Below are 25,864 nucleotides of genomic sequence, written 5' to 3'. Positions count from 1 at the left end.
CTCCTCTCCTCACTCCGTTCCGAATCCTCCCCACCGCAGAGATGGCGAAGAGCTTTGTGGACTCCAAGCTGAGAGCCGGGAAAGTCACCGTGTTCGAGAAGGAGTCCTGTCCGTTCTGTGTCCGGGCCAAAACCATCCTAAAGAAGTACAAAATCAGAGGGGAGTGCCTGGAGTTCATTCACATCGCCGACATGGACAACATGAGCGCTATACAGGATTACCTTTGTCAGCTGAGCGGGGAGCGGACGGTGAGAAGTCCTCCTGTATACCTACCTCACCCCCCCCCCAATCACCCATCACTGTCACTTATACACCTACCTCCCCCCATCACTGTCTCCTATACACCTACCTCACCCCCATCACTGTCACCTATACACCTACCTCACCCCCCCCCCCCATCACTGTCTCCTATACACCTACCTCACCCCCCCCCCATCACTGTCACCTATACACCTACCTCACCCCCCCATCACTGTCACCTATACACCTACCCCCCCCATCACTGTCACCTATACACCTACCTCACCCCCCCCCCATCACTGTCACTTATACACCTACCTCCCCCCATCACTGTCTCCTATACACCTACCTCACCCCCATCACTGTCACCTATACACCTACCTCACCCCCCCCCATCACTGTCTCCTATACACCTACCTCACCCCCATCACTGTCACCTATACACCTACCTCACCCCCCCCCATCACTGTCTCCTATACACCTACCTCACCCCCATCACTGTCACCTATACACCTACCTCACCCCCCCCATCACTGTCACCTATACACCTACCTCACCCCCCCCCCATCACTGTCACCTATACACCTACCTCACCCCCCCCATCACTGTCACCTATACACCTACCCCCCCCATCACTGTCACCTATACACCTACCTCACCCCCCCCCCCCATCACTGTCACTTATACACCTACCTCCCCCCATCACTGTCTCCTATACACCTACCTCACCCCCATCACTGTCACCTATACACCTACCTCACCCCCCCCCCATCACTGTCTCCTATACACCTACCTCACCCCCATCACTGTCACCTATACACCTACCTCACCCCCCCCCCATCACTGTCTCCTATACACCTACCTCACCCCCATCACTGTCACCTATACACTACCTCACCCCCCCCATCACTGTCACCTATACACCTACCTCACCCCCCCCCCATCACTGTCACCTATACACCTACCTCACCCCCCCCATCACTGTCACCTATACACCTACCCCCCCCATCACTGTCACCTATACACCTACCTCACCCCCCCCCCCATCACTGTCACTTATACACCTACCTCCCCCCATCACTGTCTCCTATACACCTACCTCACCCCCATCACTGTCACCTATACACCTACCTCACCCCCCCCCCCATCACTGTCACTTATACACCTACCTCCCCCCATCACTGTCTCCTATACACCTACCTCACCCCCATCACTGTCACCTATACACCTACCTCACCCCCCCCATCACTGTCACCTATACACCTACCTCACCCCCCCCCATCACTGTCACCTATACACCTACCTCACCCCCCCATCACTGTCACCTATACACCTACCCCCCCCCATCACTGTCACCTATACACCTACCTCACCCCCCCCCCATCACTGTCACCTATACACCTACCTCACCCCCCCCCCATCACTGTCACTTATACACCTACCTCCCCCCATCACTGTCTCCTATACACCTACCTCACCCCCATCACTGTCACCTATACACCTACCTCACCCCCCCCCATCACTGTCACTTATACACCTACCTCCCCCCATCACTGTCTCCTATACACCTACCTCACCCCCATCACTGTCACCTATACACCTACCTCACCCCCCCCATCACTGTCACCTATACACCTACCTCACCCCCCCCCCATCACTGTCACCTATACACCTACCTCACCCCCCCCCATCACTGTCACCTATACACCTACCCCCCCCCATCACTGTCACCTATACACCTACCTCACCCCCCCCCATCACTGTCACCTATACACCTACCTCACCCCCCCCCCATCACTGTCACTTATACACCTACCTCCCCCCATCACTGTCTCCTATACACCTACCTCACCCCCATCACTGTCACCTATACACCTACCTCACCCCCCCCCATCACTGTCACCTATACACCTACCTCACCCCCCCCATCACTGTCACCTATACACCTACCTCACCCCCCCCCCCATCACTGTCACCTATACACCTACCTCACCCCCCCCATCACTGTCACCTATACACCTACCTCACCCCCCCCCCCCCATCACTGTCACCTATACACCTACCTCACCCCCCCCCCATCACTGTCACCTATACACCTACCTCACCCCCCCCATCACTGTCTCCTATACACCTACCTCACCCCCATCACTGTCACCTATACACCTACCCCCCCCCATCACTGTCACCTATACACCTACCTCACCCCCCCCCATCACTGTCACCTATACACCTACCTCACCCCCCCCCATCACTGTCACCTATACACCTACCTCACCCCCCCCCCCCCATCACTGTCACCTATACACCTACCTCACCCCCCCCATCACTGTCACCTATACACCTACCTCACCCCCCCCCATCACTGTCACCTATACACCTACCTCACCCCCCCCATCACTGTCACCTATACACCTACCTCACCCCCCCATCACTGTCTCCTATACACCTACCTCACCCCCATCACTGTCTCCTATACACCTACCTCACCCCCCCCCATCACTGTCTCCTATACACCTACCTCACCCCCCCATCACTGTCATTTATACACCTACCTCACCCCCCATCACTGTCACCTATACACCTACCTCCCCCCCATCACTGTCACCTATACACCTACCTCCCCCCCATCACTGTCACCTATACATCTACCTCACCCCCCCCCATCACTGTCACCTATACACCTACCTCACCCCCCCCCATCACTGTCACCTATACACCTACCTCACCCCCCCCCATCACTGTCTCCTATACACCTACCTCACCCCCCCATCACTGTCTCCTATACACCTACCTCACCCCCCCCCATCACTGTCACCTATACACCTACCTCACCCCCATCACTGTCACCTATACACCTACCTCACCCCCCCCCCCCCCATCACTGTCACTTATACACCTACCTCCCCCCATCACTGTCTCCTATACACCTACCTCACCCCCATCACTGTCACCTATACACCTACCTCACCCCCCCCATCACTGTCACCTATACACCTACCTCACCCCCCCCATCACTGTCACCTATACACCTACCTCACCCCCCCCCATCACTGTCACCTATACACCTACCTCACCCCCCCCATCACTGTCACCTATACACCTACCCCCCCCATCACTGTCACCTATACACCTACCTCACCCCCCCCCCCATCACTGTCACCTATACACCTACCTCACCCCCCCTCCCATCACTGTCACTTATACACCTACCTCCCCCCATCACTGTCTCCTATACACCTACCTCACCCCCATCACTGTCACCTATACACCTACCTCACCCCCCCCCCCCATCACTGTCACCTATACACCTACCTCACCCCCCCATCACTGTCACCTATACACCTACCTCACCCCCCCCCCCCATCACTGTCACCTATACACCTACCTCACCCCCCCCATCACTGTCACCTATACACCTACCTCACCCCCCCCCCCCCCATCACTGTCACCTATACACCTACCTCACCCCCCCCCCCATCACTGTCACCTATACACCTACCTCACCCCCCCCATCACTGTCACCTATACACCTACCTCACCCCCCCCCCCCATCACTGTCACCTATACACCTACCTCACCCCCCCCCCCCATCACTGTCACCTATACACCTACCTCACCCCCCCCCATCACTGTCACCTATACACCTACCTCACCCCCCCCCCCCATCACTGTCACCTATACACCTACCTCACCCCCCCCCCCCATCACTGTCACCTATACACCTACCTCACCCCCCCCCCATCACTGTCACCTATACACCTACCTCACCCCCATCACTGTCTCCTATACACCTACCTCACCCCCCCCATCACTGTCTCCTATACACCTACCTCACCCCCCCATCACTGTCACCTATACACCTACCTCACCCCCCATCACTGTCACCTATACACCTACCTCCCCCCCATCACTGTCACCTATACACCTACCTCCCCCCCATCACTGTCACCTATACATCTACCTCACCCCCCCCCATCACTGTCACCTATACATCTACCTCACCCCCCCCCCCCATCACTGTCACCTATACACCTACCTCACCCCCCCCCCCATCACTGTCTCCTATACACCTACCTCACCCCCCCATCACTGTCTCCTATACACCTACCTCACCCCCCCATCACTGTCACCTATACACCTACCTCCCCCCCATCACTGTCACCTATACACCTACCCCCCCCATCACTGTCACCTATACATCTACCTCACCCCCCCCCCATCACTGTCTCCTATACACCTACCCCCCCATCACTGTCTCCTATACACCTACCCCCCCATCACTGTCACCTATACACCTACCTCACCCCCCCCATCACTGTCTCCTATACACCTACCTCACCCCCCCATCACTGTCTCCTATACACCTACCTCACCCCCCCATCACTGTCACTTATACACCTACCTCACCCCCCCATCACTGTCGCCTATACACCTACCTCCCCCATCACTGTCACCTATACACCTACCCCCCCCCCATCACTGTCGCCTATACACCTACCTCACCCCCCCATCACTGTCACCTATACACCTACCTCACCCCCCCATCACTGTCACCTATACACCTACCTCCCCCCGTCACCTATACACCTACCTCACTATCATCTATACATCTACCCCCCCCCCCATCACTGTCATCTATACATCTACCTCACCCCCCCCATCACTTTCACCTATACACCTACCCCCCCATCACTGTCATCTATACATCTACCTCACCCCCCCCATCACTGTCATCTATACATCTACCTCACCTCACCCCCCCATCACTGTCACCTATACACCTACCTCACCCCCCATCTGTCACCTATACACCTACCTCACACCCCCCCATCACTGTCACCTATACATCTACCTCACCCCCCCCCCCATCACTGTCATCTATACACCTACCTCACCCCCCCATCACTGTCACCTGTACACCTACCTCACCCCCCCCCCCATCACTGTCACCTGTACACCTACCTCACCCCCCCATCACTGTCACCTGTACACCTACCTCACCCCCCCCATCACTATCACCTGTACACCTACCCCCCCCCCCCCTCATCACTTTCACCTATACACCTACCTCACCCCCCCACCCATCACTTTCACTTGTACACCTACCTCACCCCCACCCATCACTGTTACCTATACACCTACCTCACCCCCCCCCCCCACCTATCACTGTCACCTGTACACCTACCTCACCCCCACCCATCACATACACCTACACCTACATCACTGTCACTTATACTGTACACCTACCTTCCCCCCCCCCCCCCATCACGGTCACCTATACGCCTACCTTCCCCCTACAGCCCCATCCTTCTTGCCTGTACACCTACCTGTAACACCTTAGTGATGGGGGGATTTAATTTAATGCATGGGTATTGTTAGTGTAATGTTAGGGTGCTCTGTTTATTCCTTGTCTGTGCAGTAATCCAGCATTGAACTTCTCCTGGACTTCAGTCGGTCACTGCAGGGCGACTGGACTCTTATCTGCACCCCTGTGGTTTCCATAAATAAATACCAATAAGCTACTGGATTTTGTTTCAGTTTAGACATGGCACTTATCAGAACTGATCATACATTTCTGGTGTCCAAGGCAGCTGGTCATGTATGTGGCCTGGCAGCGCCCCAAACTAATGTGTGCTATAGACCGGCGCCTACCTTGCCTATAGGTTTGAGAGTAACCAACCATTGGCTCGAATTCTCTGGAGCAGGAGCGTCCATAGGTGGGTCAAACATTGGCTGGTCTTTGTTGAACCGGACAAGTTTCGATCCAGCTTAAGGCTGAACGATAAAAAAAAAAAAAATGGAACATATTCCTCCATCCACACAAAGGAGGTGGATAAAGAAAACCCACCAGGACATTGTATTCTGGCAACGGGACTCACTGCTGTCAGAATAAACTCTAGCTGCGGCCACTGATCCACAAAAGTTTTCCAGCATGTCTCTTCAACCGCAGTCATTTAACCACTTTGGGACCGGAAGGTTTTCCCCCTTAATGACCAGGCCGTTTTTTGCGACACGGCACTGCTTTAGTTTAACTAACCTATGCGCAGTCCTGCGACGCTGTACCCAAATAAAACTGATGTCCTTTTTTTTCCCACAAATGGAGATTTTTTTTTTTTTGGTGGTATTTGATCACGTGCGATTTCTTTATTTTTTGCGCTATTACCAAAAAAGAGTGACCATTCTGAAAAAAAAACCCAATATTTTTCACTTTCTGCTATATAACATTCCCAATTAAAAAAAAAAAAAAAAAAAAAAAAATCATTTTTTTTTTATCACTTTAGGCCAGGGGTGGGGAACCTTTTTTCTGCCAAGGGCCATTTGGGTATTTATAAAATCATTCGGGGACCGTACAAAATTATCAACTTAAAAATTAGCCTGTTATATTTGGTCAAACATTTAATTAACTCACCCCTAATGTGATGGCTGCAACTGCTTCTCTTTGGTGAGGTGTGTGATGTTAGCTGGTATTGATGATGTTGCTACTCACAACTGGTTTTCAAGGTTTGCGTCGGTCAGTCTGGAGCGCAGTTGACTTTTTGTGGTGGTAAGTTTTGAAAAGAACTGCTGGCGGGTACAGCTGGCTGGTACTGCAGGTGGGTCCTGCTGGCTCAGGCTGGTACTGCTGGCTTGTACTATGCTGTGGGTACTGCTGGTTCTGGCTGCTACTGCTGTGTGTGCTGCTGGAGGGAAATGCTGGCTAGGAAAAGTGTAGCAGCGCCATGCTGGAGGAAGAGGTGATGTTTCTTGTATTGGTCACAGGTGGAGTGCATTTAATATCACTCCGCCTGTGACTCACTCAGACTGTCAGAACAGAGCAGGAACTATACAGGAAGCATTGGCTCCGTTCTGACAGGTCAGCTGAGAGACACAGACTCAGCTGCACAGGGGGCCAGACCAAATGACTTTGCGGGCCGCATACGGCCCCCGAACCATAGGTTCCCCACCCCTGCTTTAGGCCAATATGTGTTCTGCTACAAATTGTGGTTAAAAAAAAAAATCCCAATAAGTGTATATTGATTGGTTTGTGCAAAAGTTATCGCGTCTACAAACTAGGAGAAAGATTTATGTCATTTTTATTTATTTATTTTTACTAGCAATGGCAAATCTGCCATTTTTAGCGGGACTGTGACATTGCTGCGGACAGATCGGACACCTGACTGACATTTTTGACACTTTTGGGGGGACCAGTGACATTACTACGGTAATCAGTGCCAAAAATATGCTCTGTTACCGTACTAATGACACTGGCAGGGAAGGGGTTAACACCAGGGGCGATCAGTGGGTTAAATGTGTCTCTAGGAGGTGTTTTCTAACTGTGTGGGGGGGTGTATTCACTGGATGAACATAGAGACCTGTGTTCCTAAATGGGAGGAACACAGGATCCCTGTGTTCATTACTGGCAGAACTGCAGTCTGCCGTGTTTACATCGGCAGACCGCCGTTCTGTCTCCAGAGGGAGCGATTGCGGGTGCCCAGCGGCAATCGCGGCCACCGAGCCCGCTGATTGGCTCCCCCCGTGGCCATTCAGCCTGTGCGCGCCCCCACTAGTTGTCCCGTGTAACGATGTACAGTTATGTCGTTACCTGTCGCAGTATATGTACTGCTGGAGGTTGGCAAGTGCTTAGACAATCAACTTCTGTTGAGCAGAGATGGACACATTGAAGTTCAGCCGGTCCCTGCTGAACCAGCCAAACTTTGATCCCTTCTTAGCCAAAATTGATAAATTGATTTCTTTTACGATCTATACTCTATAGTCAGTATCTCAGTTGATGAATTTGGCACACCCAAGTGGTAGAGGGGCCTTTGGGTGGCTGGCTGGTACAGGGGCCTTTGGGTGGCTGGCTGGCTGGTACAGGGGCCTGTGGGTGGTTGGCTGGCTGGTACAGGGGCCTGTGGGTGGCTGGTACAGGGGCCTGTGGGTGGCTGGCTGGCTGGTACAGGGGCCTGTGGGTGGCTGGCTGGCTGGTACAGGGGCCTGTGGGTGGCTGGCTGGCTGGTACAGGGGCCTGTGGGTGGCTGGCTGGCTGGTACAGGGGCCTGTGGCTGGCTGGCTGGCTGGTACAGGGGCCTGTGGGTGGCTGGCTGGCTGGTACAGGGGCCTGTGGGTGGCTGGCTGGCTGGTACAGGGGCCTGTGGGTGGTTGGCTGGCTGGTACAGGGGCCTGTGGGTGGGTGGTTGGCTGGCTGGTACAGTGCCACTGGCTGGCTGGTACAGGGCCTGTGGGTGGCTGGCTGGCTTGCTGGTACAGGGCCTGTGGATGTGGGTGGCTGGCTGGCACCGGGCTGCTGTGGGTGGGTGTATGGCTGTGATACACTCCCGTGAGACTAGTCCCGACTCCAGACGACGCTGTCCAAGGCGAGGGAGGCGGCCTAAGAAGGCAGAATGATGTCACAAAAATATCGGCCAGTTCCAGGGCCGATACCGATATATCGGGGAAAGTGCATATCGGCCTTGCCGATAATCGGTCTATCCCTAGTTCAGACAACAGCCCATAAACTCTCCTGCCGATAAACTGCTAAAAACGTCCATGTGTGCATGGACACCTAGGATAATAAAGTTTAGCTTGAAGTGTTACGAAGGCCCCTTTCACACTTGTACGACCTGAAAGTCTCAACTTCGATGTGACTTGAAGCAATGCCTATGTAATCTTGAGGTCTATTGACCTCAAGTCGCATTAAAGTCAGACCAAAGTAGTGCAGGGATTACTTTGAAGTCGCAGAGATATGAATGGTACTCATTGGAAATCATGGGGTACGACTTGTCACGCAACTTTGCAGTCCCAATTCGCAGGACAAGTCGCACAAGTATGAAATAGGCCTAAACCCACAACAGTAAAATCAGTGTGTATATGCAGTAAAGCATGATTGTTATACCCTATGTGGAACCTAAGGGGTTAATCCTCTGCATTGTGCAAAAAGGCTGTTTGATCCTGTCTTCTCTGATCATCCCCTTATCCACTGTTCCCTAACAATTTCCTAATAACACAGTCTATAGAGTCAGGCTTCACATGGTCAGTCAGTTTGGTGGGTAGTGCTAGAGAGGTTTTAATTTTTTTTCTTGGGAGAGTGCATGTGATCAGCACAGGGCCAATCAGCACTGTTCAGACAGAGGGTCAGGGGTCCTGCAGTCTTGTAGCACAGTCAGAAAACTCCTCCTACAAGCTTTAACCTGTGCTTGGCTGGACACTAATAGAAGTCACAAGACTGCTATATAATGCTGATGAGAAAAGGTATTTAGCAGTTTATATTTACTAAAACGATAGCATTTCTGTGTACTGTGGGAGACCAGTTATAGCGAATGCAGGGTCCTGGGTTTAGTAACACTTTAAGGGCTGTTAAAAAAAAAAAACCCGCCCAAACTCACCAAATAGGAGTTGGACAGCAGCAGTGTGCATGGAGCCTAAAGGAGATTGTACAATCAGGTTGTATAGTGTATAACCAGCTTTAGAGTACTTTAAACCTTCGTTGTCTTCTTGTAGCAGCACGGTTTGAACTTCTGCTGTGGAAATGAATGTGGTGTGCAGTGAAATCAGATGAAAGGTCAGCCAGTTAGTTTGGAAATGTTGACGTTTCCTCTTTTCTTAGAACAGACCATACGCTTGCTGCCTATTCACTCCCATGTGCCCAAAACCAGTTTTTCTCAACTTTAGTTACATTCATACTCCAGAGCAGCCTTTTTCAACCAGGGTGCCTTCAGGTTCCTTCAGCAGTGCCTTGGCCAAATGCCTAATAATTGCCCAAAAATTCTGTAAGCCAGCAGGTGGATCAAGCCTATCTTCTAGTTACCAAAAGCCACAGGTTTTTATTGTGCACCATTACAACCTTCTAACCGCCGGTGTCCTAACAACCAATGATGTCATTAGTTGATAAGGAGCATGTTGGGCATTTGCACAGGATCCTTGTTTGCTCCTCCTCTTCACCCCTCTCCATCAGCATTGGGGTAACATTAGCGGAGTGAGGGAATGAAACTGGGTAAGAAGAAAAACATTGGAATACTAGTCAGTACCAATGTGCAAAGATGTGTGTGTGCTTTGTAAAAATAAATTTCTTCTAGGTGTGTATGTGTGTGTGTGATGCTGCGTTACATAAAATTATTACTTTCGTTTTTTATCTTTTAGAATGGGTTGCCTGGAGATTGTGCAGAATTTTAAACGGTGCCTTGACTGAAAAAACTCAGCTATTTAAAAAAAAAAAAAAAAAAAAAAAAGCTTCTATGTTTTTAATGCAGTAAGGACCGGTTCACACATATGCGATGCAGGAACCCTGCGAATCCACTGCAGGTTCCCACATTGCACTCGCAGGCAGTTCCCACTGCCATATGCGAATCGCTGGGGGTGTCAATAGAAGGTTAACGACACCCCCAGATCATTTTGTATATCGTAGTGCGAACTGTCAGTTCAGACATGACTCGGATCGCATAGGTGTGCGATTCTGGTGCGGACCAAAAAAACGGTTCTGTGTGACTTTGGTCAGAATGCGATGCAAATTCAGCCACACAATCTGTATGGCTGCATTTGCAATGCACAGACATTGCATGTGGTTTGCAGAGCAGTGCGCTTCGAATCGCATGTGATGTCTGACATCACATATGTGTGAACCGGCAGTTAGTGGAGTACACAGTATAAGAAAATCGGGTGGGCGGGCGAAGGATCGTCCGATTTTTTTTTTTTTTTTTTTTTTTTTTTTTTTTTTTTTTTTTTTTTTCCCCTCGTTGTTTCACAGGAAACCAATGATCGAAACTTCTCGTTTGCCAAAGGCTTTTTTTTTTTTTTTTTTGCTGTTGTTTCTGATCATGCGCAACCTTTCTTTTCTGATTTTTCTTCTATGAAAATCGCATGAAAGCAGTACACATTAAACTAAACAAAAATTGTTTGTATGAGAAAAATTTTGGAGTTTGTTCCTTCGAGAATTTTTGGACGAAAAGTCAGCATTGGCTGTCGAAAGTTGTGTTACACACTATACGAAAATCGTACGAAAGTTCTTTGGATGAATATTCTCGCACAATTTTCTTATAGTGCGTACAAGTCTTAAAGTGGCATTCCACCCAAAAGTGGAAGCTCCACTTTTACTGCTGCCTCCCTCTCCAGTGCCACATTTGGCACCTTTTGGGGGGGGGGAGCGTATAATTGTCAAAAACAGGTACCTACTTACACTTCCATGGAAGTGCGCCGTGGTGACCTACGTCATTTGCAGCTCCTCCACCTTCTCCCCCCCCCCCGCCTTCTGGGAGACACACAGAGGTCCCAAAAGACAGCGGGACCATTCAGAAAGTGCAGCACGACTCGCGCATGCGCAGTGGGGAACGGGCTATGAAGCCGCAAGGCTTCACTTCCTGTTTCCCTAAGCAAGGATGCCTGCACCCAGAGCCAATGGATGAGTTGGCTTCGGGTGCCGATATTGTGGGCTCTATAAGTGTCCTTATATTAAAAGTCAGCCACTACAGTATTTGAAGCTGCTGACTTAATTTTGTTTCACCCCAGGCTGGAACTCCGCTTTTAACCACTTTACCACCGGAGGATTTTGGTGTCTTACGTCCAGGCCACTTTTTGCGATTCGGCGCTGTGCGACTTTAACTGACAATTGCGCGGTCGTGCGACGCTGTACCCAAACAAAATTTACGTCCTTTTTTTTTCCACAAACAGAGCTTTCTTTTGGTGGTATTTGATCACCTGTTCGATTTTTACTTTTTGCGCTATAAACAAAAAAAGAGCGTTTATTTTGAAAAAATAACAATATTTTTAACATTTTTTTTATATGAAATTCCCCCCCAAAAAAATGTAAAAATCTAATTTTTTAAAAAATTTTGGCCAATTTGTTTTCTGCTACCTATGTTTGGTAAAAAAAATCACAATAAGCGTATTTTGATTGGTTTGCGCAAAAGTTATCGCGTTTACTAACTACGGGAAAGATTTTTGTAATTTTTGGTGTTTTTTTTTTTTTTAACGCGTAATGGCGGTGATCTGCGATTTTTATTTTTTTTATTTTTATTTTTTTTTTTTTTTGCGGGACTGTGACATTGCGGCGGACAGATCGGACCCTTGACTGACATTTTTGACACTTTGGGGGTACCAGTGACATTACTGCAGTAATCAGTGCTATATATATGCACTGTGACTGTAAAAATGACACTGGCAGTGAAGGGGCTAATTTTATTGGAGAGGGAGGGGTTAATGTATGCCTGGTGCTTACTGACGTGTGGGGGGGGGGAGGTGACTGAGTGACAGAAGGACAGATCGGATGTTCAGCTATGCTGAACAGTCCGATCTGTCCGTCCCTGTCACTTAGGAGATCCGCCCGCTCTGTTTACACAGGCGGGCGGATCTCCTCACTCGATTCCCCGACGATCGGGGCAGAGCAGCGGCGAGCGCCGCTGCTCCTCCCCTGGCCCGACTCCCGCTGTGACTGAAAACAGCGGGAGCGCGCCTCCGGCGGCGCGCGAGCGCCGCCTACAGGGGGAGGAGTCCAGCGACGTAGGTCTACGTCGCTGGACGGGAACGAGCCACTCTGCCGCAGTAGCAGCACAGTGGCTGGGGGTAAAGTGGTTAAAGTGCACTCTGATGACTTTTCTAAGCCTGTGTGGGAATGCATGTAAACCACAAATGTTCGCATACAAGCAGGCATCCAAATGAATGGGCTGTTGTGCCCATAAAATGCAGCACATAGGAAGCTGCTAGATGTGCAGTGAGCTAGCAACAGATGTGATGTGACCTAATAGCCGGGGTCAGTGTGACCGGTGAAGCGCGCTTAATTGTATTGTACAGACTTCCCCAGCAGAATATTTGAAGCCCTGAAAGGGGATTCTTATATACCCTCCTAAAAAGATTTTTCTTAAAGCTAAATTCCAGTAATGGATTTTATAGCATAGTTACATTTCCTAGCTTTGACCAATGTAAGTATGCGTATGTCATACATGGGGGGGATCGCTATTAAATTGGATAATCGCATTGCCTGATTGGACGAGGTGGAGAGGCAGTAAGTACAGTGCCATGAAGGCAAAGTATTCTATGAATGGCGCCTGTGTTGATTGAGCGACCCCATACGGTTACTATACATCAGGGCAGCAGCTCAACGGGCAGCTTGGAAGACAGCAACTACTACGGGGATTTATTGCTTCTCCAGTAATCCCACAGGTATGAAATACACATATTTACATTCATATTATTATTCAGGGTTTATATAGTGCTTTACAATGTTGGGGCAGACACTACAGTTACAATACAATTTACATTGGTCCAAGTTGCACCAGTGTAGATATGCAATAAAATATATACCTGGAATTCAGCTTTAATTATACTTTTAAAGTATAATTGTATTTTTTTTTAACCACTTCACCCCCGGAAGGTTTTACCACCTTAATGACCAGGCAGTCTTTTGCGATTCGGCACTGCGTTGCTTTAACTGACAATTGCGCGGTTGTACGATGCTGTACCCAAATACAATTGATGTCCTTTTTTTCCCTACAAATAGAGCTTTCTTTGGTGGTATTTGATTACCTCTGCGTTTTTTAGATTCCCAATAAAAGATTTTTTAAAAATCAAATTTTTTTATCAGTTTAGGCCAATTTGTATTCTGCTACATATTTTTGGTAAAAAAAATCCAAAAAAGCGTATTTAAATTGGTTTGCACAAAAGTTATAGCATTTACAAACTACGGGATAGATTTATGGACTTTTTATTATTTTTTTTATTAGTATCGGCGACGATCAGCGATGATTTTTTTTTTTTTTTTTTTTTGGGACTGCGACATTGCGGCAGACAGATCAGACCCCTAACTGACATTTGACATTTTTTGGGGACCAGTGACAAAAAAATTAGTGTTATCAGTGCTAAATAATATGCACTGTTACTGTATAAATGACACTGGCAGGGAAGAGGCTAACACTGGGGGTGATCAAGGGGTTAAATGTGCTTACTAACTGTATGGGGGGATAGGTTGCACAAAGGCACAGAGAGATCGGTGATTCAACTTAGCTTTCCCTTCCTCTCTGACAGAAGAGCCACCTGCTTTGTTTACATAGGCAGGCGGCTCTTCTGTCATTCTAGCCGAAGATAGCGGGAGGCCGGCAGCGATCGAGACCGCTCATTCCGCTGTCTGGCTCCCGCTGTGTCTAATCACAGCAGAAGCGTGGCTCCTGCGGCGCGCGCAGGCCGCCGAAACCGCGTGCACATAATCATGTAGATCTACGAGTATGCGCATCCGAGCCGCCTTGCTGCAGTAAATCTGCATGGGGCAGTCGGCAAGTGGTTTAATCGGCACCCCAACACAAATAAAAAATGCCTTGCACATACTCATCACACCATTGCAGTGCGGTACTGCACATGATACCTTGTGGTATGCCATATGGTAATATGTATTGTGTTTTGAGAGAGTTGCCTGTATACCACACTTTGCTCGAACCAGATACGTACGAATGCAATACAAAATAATGCACAGATAGTTTGTGCGTATTGCAAGGTAGGTTGGGGGGCTTATTCAAAAGTAATGGCACCACTGAATGTGCTTTACCATTTATTGAGGTATTGTCGGGATGCACCGATGTATCGGCCGCTGAAAATGATTGGATAAAGATGGGGTTTTCAAAGTTTTACCGATTTTTAAAAAGGAAAAAATCTAAATAGAAAAACTAATGCTACTGGGTTAGCCCTGCCTCTCCACTTAACGTAGTGTTCGGGCCCGTCCTCATTGCGCATGGTTGGCAGCCAAAAGCACACCTACTGGACTTTCTTTCTAGCCAGCCCAACCCACGCTGTCTTGGCCGTCCCACCATCTGTATGACCAGGGGCATTTGAGGCAGCTGGCGTTTGGCCGATGGCCGCCATCAGTCAGGGCTGTATGGTCCTCTTCGTTATTGTCTGTCGCAGTCAGGCTGGGAATGCTGTGCAGCCTCCATAGTATGCACTGGAGGTGAGGAGGCCATGCTGTCCTGGGGATGAGTGTGCTGCTCAGCTGGGACACTGACTGGTGAATGAGAGAGGTGGAGCGGAGATGGACCCCTATCCAGGGTGGGTATGTGAGCTGCCCGTCCTCCCCATCCTGACACCCAGACCAGCGGAGCCATTGGAAGCCCCCTCTCCTCTGCAACCTCCTGTGACATATCACAGGTTCCAGAAGTCTGTGGGACCATTCAGAAAGAGCAGTGCATCTCATGCATTTGCTGTGGGGAGCCAGCCGTGAAATCCTAAAAAGCCACAGCTGTCTTCCAACAGGCAAGATGGGGGTGCCGGGGACCCAAAGATTGGCAAAGAACCGGCTTGGTTGGAGACAGCACTAGATCTCTGGGCTGGTAAGTATCTTTAAGTATTTGTAGCTGCTGACTTTTATTTATTTTTTCAGAAATTAGCAAAACTCCCCTTTTTGGAAAATCATAATGATTTTTTATTGGATCTCGAACAGTGAAATTTTTAAAGTGATTTGTCACCCATCGTTCAAGATTCATCAGTGCTTCTGCAGCAAAAATCACGAACGACGATCACTCTTGATGCTTCTCTATGAAATGTTGCAGCAGTCGCAATGCTTAGCTGCAAATCCCTAAAGGAGAGCAAGTTTTGGTGGAGCCCAACCCAATGCTGTGGGAAATTGCCAGCAGTAAACAGCTGGCATTTTTGCATCATATACCATCATTGCTTTTTGTTGCCGTGATCTCTCATGTGTAGTCAGCGGAAGACTCTTTCACTATATTCCTGTGGTCAGGGGGAATAATTGTACTGTTTTTACTGTTAACCCAATTGACATTATTCAAGTCTGTTGACGCTGAGAATATTAAAACGCCCCAAACACTTCCTGGGGGAATATTACGGAAATTTAATGGGATACAAAAGAACTAAACCGTGCTGGTTAAATAAACCGATGATTGTGGACGCACAACTGCACCTCTATATTTTCTTTTTGTAAAATAATAATGTCAGAAATGCATTTTTTAAACCTAGCTAGTAATCTCCACCATTATACACTGTGCTCCACAGGGGTAGCTTATTCAGGAAATGGCCAGGTTTCAAAATTCATTCTTCTCTCCACATTTAAATTGCCATCTTGGGCAGGAAGAACAGCTGAGCATTCATTCAGTAAGGAAAATGAATGTTTAATATTCACATATAATCTATATTCCAGAGCACAATTGCCCAAGAAAAACAGAAATTGTTCTATGTTACATTTTCCAAGAAGTACAGCTTTTCTCAGGAAGTCATATCTGGTTTCAGTTTTAAATATTACTCATTGGCTGAATATTTGTAAAGCCCCAACTACAGCCAAAACCCCTTTTTTTTTAGATATAGTTGGGAAGAATTCAATTTCTTTTTTTCCGTTTCCCTGTAACAGTGAAATCCTTCCAGTTTCTGTCCTGTAGATACCCTGAAAAAAAAAAAAGTCAGAGGTTCTAACCCTTTCTACTGAACTAGATCAGGAAGTAAAAGGAAATCCTTCCCAGCAGGGACATGGCAATAACAAAACAATCTGGCAAGGTCTATCCATTCCCTGCTCTAAAAAAAAAAAAAAAAAAACAGTATGTATGTTTTGTTTTTTTTAATTTATTTTTATGCCTGAGAGATTCTGACCCTAAGCCCCAGTTTACACTTATGCGATGCGGGAAGGCTGTGAATTCGCAGCCTGTTCCCGCATCACAAACGCACCCCTGGCAGTTCACACTGCCATATGCGATACGCTGGGGGTGTCAATGTGATCTTAACGACACCCCCAGTTTGATTGCATATCGCAGTGCGATCTTGCAGTTCGCACAGGATCAGATCGCACAAGTGTGAACCGCTGTGCGATCCGATCCTGATGCGGCTGCAAAAAAGGGTCCTGTGCGTCTTTGCTGCGGGTGCGGTGCGAATTTAGCCATACAAAGTGTATGGCTAAACTCGCACCGCACAGCTGATCGCATGTAATGAAGGAGCAGTGCGCTCCGATATTACATGCGATCGCCGCAGCCGAATCAGTGTGAACCGGCACTTAGTGCCGGTGTTCCGTGGAAAAAACCATACCCGTGAAAAAACCATACCCTCGTCACTTCTGGTGCACCTACGGAGGGTATGGATTTATCACGGTAGTGTGTAACGTTACACTTGCGGCGCTTGCATTAAAACAGCTCGGCTGCAACATGAGTCATCTCCGCTCCTTCCCCTGTCACTTCCCTGATCTCGGCTCATAAATATAAAAGTGGATCACAGAGCCGAGATCTCCGTCATTGTACACTTCATACAGCTGCCGCCAATTTTATATTTATTAGCCGAGCTCAGGGAAGTGACAGGGATAGCAGCGAAGATGAGTCATATTGCAGGCGAGCTGTTTTAATGTAACCGCCGCAAGTGTAACGTTACACACGACCGTGAAAAATCCATACCCTCAGTGCATGCGCACTTGTCAGCTCCTCAGATGTTCAATTACGTATCCGGGGCTGTGAGCATGCGCACTGCAATGCTGCTCGGCTGTTCCTGACAGGAAGTGACGTGGGTATGGATTTCTCACGGGGTATGGTTTTCTAACGTTACACCGGTTCACACTACCGCGGCACGACTTCGGGGGCGACCTGTGAAGTCAGGTGCACCGCGACTTTGGCGCCACTTGCACGGACTTCATATAATGAATGTCCATGCAAGTTGCTCCGATGTCGCCCCGAAGTAGTACAGGAACTATTTTTCTAAGTCGGAGCGACTTGAGTCGCTCCTATTAGAACGGTTCCCGTAGCACTGCATGGACCGCGACTTGTCAGGCTGACCAGTCGCCTGACAAGTCGCGGTAATGTGAATGGGCACTAACTTTCTCTAATTTATAAATAAATAAGTGTGTGTGTGTGTGTGTGTGTGTGTGTGTATGTGTGTATAATATATACTTTAATACAATAATCTAAATAAAAATAGCAAACTTGTAAAAATGGTTGTATGCCAAGGCAAATATTAAAATCCCTAACTACAGGCATCCCTGCCCTTTTTTAATTACTAACCTGCACATTGCAGTGGAAATGGAAATATGGGTGTTCAGGTCCTACATAGCTTCCATATACACAACACATGAGATACTAAAGAGGAGTAACCACTTATTAATCCTTACATATATAAAGCAAACTGTTGCCTATAACATGGGGATTATTAGTTAGCATGCAGTAAATTGCTATACATGTTCAAGCTGGCCAACTGCATCAAAGTGGTCCCTCTCAGTCCCTACTATATCTTACAGATTTGATAACCTGCTATTTGCTAAATATAGCGTGTGGACATATTGGAGTGTGTTTACTAAAATTGGAGAGTGCAATATTTGGTGCAGCTGTGCATTGTAGCCAATCGGCTTCTAACTTGTGTGTTCAATTAAGCTTTGACAATAATACTTGGAAGCTGATTGGTTTCTGTGGAGAGCTGCACCAGGTTTGCACTCTCTATTTTAGCAAATCAGTCCCATAGTGCCCATATGGAGCAAATAGACACAGCTGGAGATAAAATTAGCTTTACACCAAGACAAGCCCCTGCTCATGGCCATAGCCCCTCCTTGTGCTCAAGCAGAGAGCACAGGAAGTTCTTGGCTCACAAACTTTCATCAGGTATTTTTATTTTTTATTTTTTTGCACTTATTGAACAGCTGTAACAAACAGCCATCAGTGGTATATTTAACAGACAAACGGAGAGAAAAATAAGAAAAGGTAGTTGAATAGACTCCTTACACTACAGATCCCAATATGCACAGTGTGCTAGGAGAGGTGGAGAGGATTTTTTTTTAAACTCCATGGGAACGTTCTTCCTCTTGGCACTGAGGGAGTTAGAGAGCATCTCTGTCTGGATATTCGCCTGCCAGTGGGAGACCATACCAGCGGAGATCTGAGACTGGGAGTGAGGACACTCAGAGGCAGCGCAGCACTGCCCACATCACGGTACCTGCATCGCTGCAGAAGGGAGACTGGAGCATCCACTTACTATAAAATACTACATGCTTCTTAGATAATTTATACTCTTCTCGCTTTTAAGATTTTGTACAAATTGAATGTTATAATCTCATATGGAGTTTTTTTTTAGCAATTATCTTATTTCCGGTACACAAAAATCCCCCACCTTCCCAAGGAAACCCCCTATTTTAGGGAGCTCCTGGGAAATACTCCCCCCACCCACTAACCCTCTGTTTACCACTTCGGATCATCAGAGGTTTTTCAGAAGAGACCAAGACTCCCCTCTCTTCTACAGTGAGAAGTCACTACAGCATCCAGGGGACTGGTGAGAGGGCTACTCACCCATTGCTAATTTTGCTAGCGGGGACTAAGCCACTGAGAGCAGGACACAAAGTGTACCCAATCCATACCACTCTTATTTCAAACGTAGGCTGCATCTATACTGAACTTTTACAGCATCTGAACCACATCTACCTTGCACCTGTGCCAAGACTATACTGTATCTATACTGTATGCAGATTAACTGGAACTGTTGTTAATTGCACCAATGCTCTTAAAGGGCCCCAACAATAGCTGGCAGAAGAACATCTCAAAGGACTGCCCCTCCTGTAATAATTATTCTACAAGCCTCCTTTGTTCCATGCCCCCCCCCCCCCACTTCCATCCTCCTTTTCTTTTGGACAGTGCATAACCAGTTGGTCTACAACTAGCATTTCTGCCATGACAGTATAGTTCCAGCACTCGGTAGATTCAATTTTACTACTGGTCGCTGCTGCACTTGAGGTGGCCTTGCTGCTGTTTATGCTGACCTGGACGCCAAATGTCATCTTATGCCCAGTCCCTACTGTTAATCACTTTTTATGCTAAATTGTGTTATTACCATTATAAATCAGTTTTATGCTTACTTATTTACCAACCATATTGGGTGGCAATATATATATTTTTTTTTAACTGCATGGTTTTGGTGCCTGTTTTGTTTGATATAGCACTACTATTGGGTACTTACTTTCAGTGATTTCTTGTGATATTGTATGTTTGTACAATTACATATAACCTGGTGTGTTGGAGGGGCTGAGGTTCTTGAGTAGGTCAAGGCAAAGAACAGAGGATCCTTCCTAATCAGCAGCTTGTCGGGTAGTGCTACATTACATAATGCAAACTAAACAAATACCCCTTTTTTTTTTTTTCTTTTTAGGTACCTCGGATATTTATTGAGAAGGAATGCATTGGTGGTTGTTCTGATCTTGTACCTTTGGACAGCAGTGGAGAGCTGGAGAAAAGACTGAAAAGTATTGGAGCCCTGGAGCAGTGATCTGTAAGTATGCCCACCTGGAACCACATCTAAGGCATGATAGCTTTGGCCTAGTTAACCTTGTTACAACCACACAAAGTGCTTAGAGGAAAATGTCCTGCATGATATATGGAACAAAACTACAGTATCCCCACCAGCAGGCTCTATAGCGCACAATCATTTAATCAGAGAAATCCCTTGCCATTCATTAACTGTAGCTGGCAATGTTAGCTTGAAGAGTATGAACTTCAGCATGCATTCACCACATTTTTACAAAGTTTGAGTAGCTTTCTTGAAGCCAATATAATGGGCTACAGCTCCTTTTGAAGAGCCAGATAGAAACCTTAAAGGGAAGGGGTTTTATGCAAATTTTGTTTTAATTATAGCCTGAATTAAATTTACATAAAACATATTTTTAGTTGCCTTTCTTTTTATCTGCTTTGTTGTAAAAATCCTGTTTTCAGACCCTAGTCCTTAAAAGGGGGAAGGAAGACTGGGAAAAAAAAAAAGCTACATGAGTCAAAGTACTAGACTCCAGTATTGCCATTGGCCTTTCTGCAGCTGATCTTTTTCCCATTGCTGAATTATGCCCTGTTTTCCATCTCTGTATGAAGGCAACCATCTTGGTAGAGGAAGGGCTTTCCTTCCTCATGTCAGAGCCTCCAGCAAAGAGAATAGTGAGTAGTACAATAGAGAAGCTGAAGCTAGCAGTCAGAGACAGCAGTGCCTTAGATCTCACACTTTAGGTATATAGCTTTGAGGCTGTAGGCACACACACCAGAAAGTTCACTGCTTTTTTTCCCTAAATGCACCATTTCATTTGGGGAAATATGGAATACGTGCAATGCGCGAGTATAAGCAGATGCAAAAGTGATCAACGTTTCCAAGTGCACTAGCCAGAACAGGATTAGTTTAATGTAACCGGCCAGCTTGGATATGTATTGCTATATATGCAAACCAAGAATCCTTTTACGTAAAAGTGTGCTAGAAATATGTAAAGGTCTTTTGATGTGAGAAAAGGGTTAATTAGGATTTTTTTTGCCTTAAAGCAGAGTTCCACCCAAAAGTGGAACCTCCGCTTACCTGTTTTTGACAAGTATCTATCTGTCCCCCACTTGTGTATCTATTTTTGCCCTTAAGGCGATATGAAACTCGGAATCTGTAGACAGATTCCAAAGTACCAAGAGTAGCCATTTGCTGTAAGTCATGGCAACAAAAACAATTTTCTTTATTGTAGTTACACTGCTTTACATTGCTATGATATGGTGTATACCTTTGACATAAACACAACAGATCAAAACCTGGGTGTGAATAGACCGTTACAGTGAAATATGCATAATAGTATTCACTGCGTGCTCCAGCTTAAATAGCTTACTGACCCATAGACTTGAAATGTGTACCTAGGCAGATATGAATATCTATTAGTATTAATGAGTTTGTTAATATTTTCTGTTTGTACTAAACAAACCTGCTCCCTAGGCTAACAGCTCTTCTTGTAGACCTTGTAAATTTCCTAGCATACATCATACACATGACAGAAAAGAACAATTGAAGGATGGACGTAATGAATGCCTGGACACTCAATAGGAAACTAAAGCTGGCTAGATGCCAACAGAATTTCATTTGAAAGTTTCTATTTTCTGAACATTTGATCTTCTAATGGTTAGTAGGGTCATATGGACCATTTTTGACTGTAGTGACAAGAAAATTCAAAGGAGCAGAATAGAAAATTGTTCTCTAATGCAATCCTCACGGTTATTGCGGTTTTTGCTTGTGAAAAATCATACTTTTTGTAATGCATGTGTAATATGCACAAAGAAAAAAAAAACATGTTTAATACTTAGCAGGTCTGGATGAAATGTTTAAAGGGCTTTCAAATTAAATTAGTTGACTTAATGGCAGGATCAAAAAACCTGACTAATTATTTTTCATAATTTCTGTATGAACACCATCCACTTGTGTATGGCCAGATTAAAGTGATTGTAAAGTCCTATTTTTTTTTTTTTTGTTTAAAAATAACAAACATATTATACTTACCTGCTCTGTGCAGTTGGTTTAGCACAGAGTGAACGATTCCTCCTCTTCTCGGGTCCCTCTTCTGTGCTCCTGGTCCCTCCCTCCTGTTGAGTACCCCCACACCAAGCAGCTTGCTATAGGGGTACCCGAGCTGCTGCTCCCTGTGTCTATTCAGACACTGAGCCGCAGCCCGGCCCCACTCTCTCCTCATTGGCTCACTGAATTTGATTGACAGCAGCGGGAGCCAATGGCACCACGCTGTGGTCTCAGCCAATGAGGAGGGAGAGTCTTGGACAGCCAAGACACTCCTGGAACATTGCTGGATTAAGAAACTTTTTTTTTCTTAATGCATAGGATGCCATAAAGTATTTGTTCTACTTTCCATTAGTGTTCAAATTCAATCACCATGCCACCGCCAAGTGCTCCCCCCTCTAGGAATAATCTCACCTGAGGGAGTGTGATCGCTACAATTAAGTGAGATCAATGCACACCTTTTAGCCTTCACTGGCTTAGAAATCCCCTGCTGTTACTTTCTCACAGATGGCTCATGATGATCCGTGATATCCAAAGTGTATGTAGAAAAAACAACTAATAGTGCTTATACTCTCCAAACAGACTTCAATTTATTAAATAAATGCAGGAATATTCTACCTATTTTTACTACATGGTGCAGGTAAAAACCTCCGCCAGCTAGTCCAGTAGATCATTCCCCTGAGGAAGACACGTGGCCCTGTGTCGACATGTGTAGGGGAGGGGCCAGAACGGTGACGATATTTGTATCCAGTGTGGGGCTGTGCATCCTATTGTCTGCAAGGCTTGTGTGCAGAGAGTGGCATTTTATACAGCACTTGTTTTAGCTTGGTGCGCTGGAAGCACCTAAGCAATGTGAGTAACCTATGTTTTTTTTTTTTTTTTATTAAATTGGAGTCTGTTTGGAGAATATAAGCACTATTTGTTGTTTCTACATGCACTATGTATACCATGGATCATCATGAGCAATGTGTGAGGAAGTAACCGCAGGGGATTTCTAAGCCAGTGAAGGCTAAAAGGTGTGCATTGATCACACTCCCTCAGAGGAGATTATTCCTAGTGGGGGGAGCACTTGGCGGTGGCATGGTGATTAAATTTGAACACTAATGGAAAGTGGAACACTCGTTTTAATAGCACCAATTTGGAGCAAGAAGCACTGGTTGAGCACAGCAGTTGTTAACGGGAGATTGCACTTTATTTTGTTTTATTTTACTTCTTGCATGGACTATTGTTTTGCACAGATCTGAATAAATATATATTGCTAGTGGATTTCATCCACGTAGTTTTTCGTGTATTGAGCACTGTGGTTTATTAGTGTGTGTGTGTGTGTGTGTGTGTGTGTGTGTGTATATCAATTTCACTCTGTATCTATCTCTATCTCTGTATCTATCTCTGTATCTATCTCTATCTCTGTATCTATCTCTATCTCTGTATCTCTGTATCTTCAAAGGTTTCTAAGAAAATGTTTTATTTTTTCTAACACTTATAATTAGCGCAGTACTAGTTGGAATTGTATTTGTAGGGCACATTTATGAGAGCGTGGGCAGTGTCAGCGGCTTAGTAGAATTTAACCCTTTGGGATAACATTGTTCACTTAGTAGCTCACAGGACTTTAATTTGATTAATTTCCTTTTAATTGTTTTTTCAAAACTGGTGTGAGTACCAGTTCACACACACACGTGATGCGGGAACCCTACAAATCCACTGCGGGTTCCCGCATCGCACTTGACTCGCAGGCAGTTCACACTGCCATATGCAAATTGCTGGGGGTGTCAATACAAAGTTAACACCCCCAGATCAGTGCGCATATCGCAGTGCGAACTGTCAATTCGGACATCAATCGGATCGCATAGGTGTGAATACCCATGTGATCCGATTCTGGTGTGGACCAAAAAAAGGGCCATGTGTTACTTCGGTCCGAATGTGATGCAAATTCAGCCATATAATTTGTATGGCTGAATTCGCAACGCACAGACTTGGCATGTGATTTGCAGAGTAGTGCGCTGCGAATCACATGCAGTGTCCGACATTGCATATGTGTGAAGCGGCACTAACCTATCTAATATTTGTCACGTGTTATTTTATGCCTCTGTTAATATGGCTGTATTGCTTATTTGTATACTGAGTATATGATATGGGAAGAAGTCTTCAACATCTCAGTTTCAATATATCCATTTGTTCTATTTTGCAGACGTTTTTCCACGAGAGAGAGAACTTCTCAGAGCAAGACCAGCCTGCAAGTTTTACAGTACCATGAAGATGTGTTTGCATCTTTGCAAAAATATTTAATAATAAACATGTTGCCATCTGTGATAATTCTGTGGTACATTCTTTTGCATGAGCTGGCTATCAATAAAACTGGCACAAAGAGATGCTGGAGACTACCTTTCAGGGTTGCTGTTAAAAATTGCCCCCCCAACAAAAAAAACCAAAACAATATTTTAACCAAATAACACACTACACATTTTTAGCAGACACAAACTTAACTTACGGATTTCCTGCTAAATCTAAAAGATAACTATATTGCGTTATTGAAGTTCTGTGTTTAATTGAGGAATTGGGACTAATTGACATAGGTCTGTGGCATTAACAATGTGTATTGAAATTTTTTATTAATGTTGTTTTTTCTGCGTGTAGGCAGCCTATGTTATGCTATAGAGATGCAGCAGCTGTATGAACACAGCCGCAGGTCCTAATTTAACAGGCATACAGGTGTACACCCCAAAGAGACAGTATGTATTTGGGGGTCACTCACCCATACCTGCACATCTATCAAATTAGAACCTGCGGCTGAGTTCATGCAGCCGCTGCATCCACATAGAGTAAGAGACGGCAACAAACCGCTCATTCGCACTGTATGGACGAGACAGCTTGTGTGAATTAGCCCTCAATTTCTTTAATTTTTTTCTTCCCAATGCTGTTGGGGCTTTTGGAGGTCTAAACAGACCCCTGGCATCTTAACATTGAGACAGAGCAAGGAATTGAGAAGACATGTTCCTCAGTTTCTTTTCTCTGTAGCCTCAGCTACACTAAAGATAAATGAACAGGAGACAGAGGCTCCTGTTCATTCATAAACTGAAGCATAATAAAAGCAGTTTACTATGCTCAGTTATTTATAGGGCACAGGAGTGATCAGTACTGATCGCTCACTAGGTCCATTCAGAAAAAAGCAATCCTAAAAGCTGACCCATCCCCCTGTGTACCCACAGCTCCCCGTGGGAGAGGAAATCTGGCAGTGCTGTGTGTGGGAGGACCCAGGCACACAGGGAGATGATCAGATGGGGGGGGCAGTACGGGGAGGGGAATTTGGTGCAGTGGGCCTCTCCCTCTAAGAGCTGAAAGCTAGCGAGAGGGAGAGAAAGTGGCTTTCAATGGCTGCAGGAAGAGACGCAGACACAGGACATCTTTCCTGTAATTGCCC

General features: G+C 46.6%; 1 protein-coding gene across 1 annotated transcript; it reads left to right on the top strand.

Annotated features, from left to right (window-relative positions):
• GLRX (glutaredoxin) lies at positions 1-24,653 on the top strand. Its single transcript, XM_082248869.1, has 3 exons — positions 1-248; positions 20,302-20,421; positions 24,635-24,653. The coding sequence occupies exons 1-2, from the start codon at positions 42-44 to the stop codon at positions 20,416-20,418; spliced, it is 324 nt and encodes a 107-aa protein (XP_082104995.1). The 5' UTR covers positions 1-41; the 3' UTR covers positions 20,419-20,421; positions 24,635-24,653.
• Positions 24,654-25,864: the final 1,211 nt, after the last annotated feature.

The sequence above is a fragment of the Pelophylax lessonae genome (genome assembly GCF_965119305.1).
Source record: "Pelophylax lessonae genome assembly, chromosome: 1".
In the NCBI taxonomy this organism is placed as follows: domain Eukaryota; kingdom Metazoa; phylum Chordata; class Amphibia; order Anura; family Ranidae; genus Pelophylax; species Pelophylax lessonae.
This window is presented reverse-complemented; position numbering and strand designations above follow the sequence as displayed.

Bases quoted from the DNA above. Each gene is read 5' to 3' on its own strand.
- GLRX (XM_082248869.1), top strand. From the start codon at position 42: ATGGCGAAGAGCTTTGTGGACTCCAAGCTGAGAGCCGGGAAAGTCACC. The intron at 249-20,301 runs GTGAGAAGTCCT...TTTTCTTTTTAG, and splicing joins AGCTGAGCGGGGAGCGGACG to GTACCTCGGATATTTATTGA.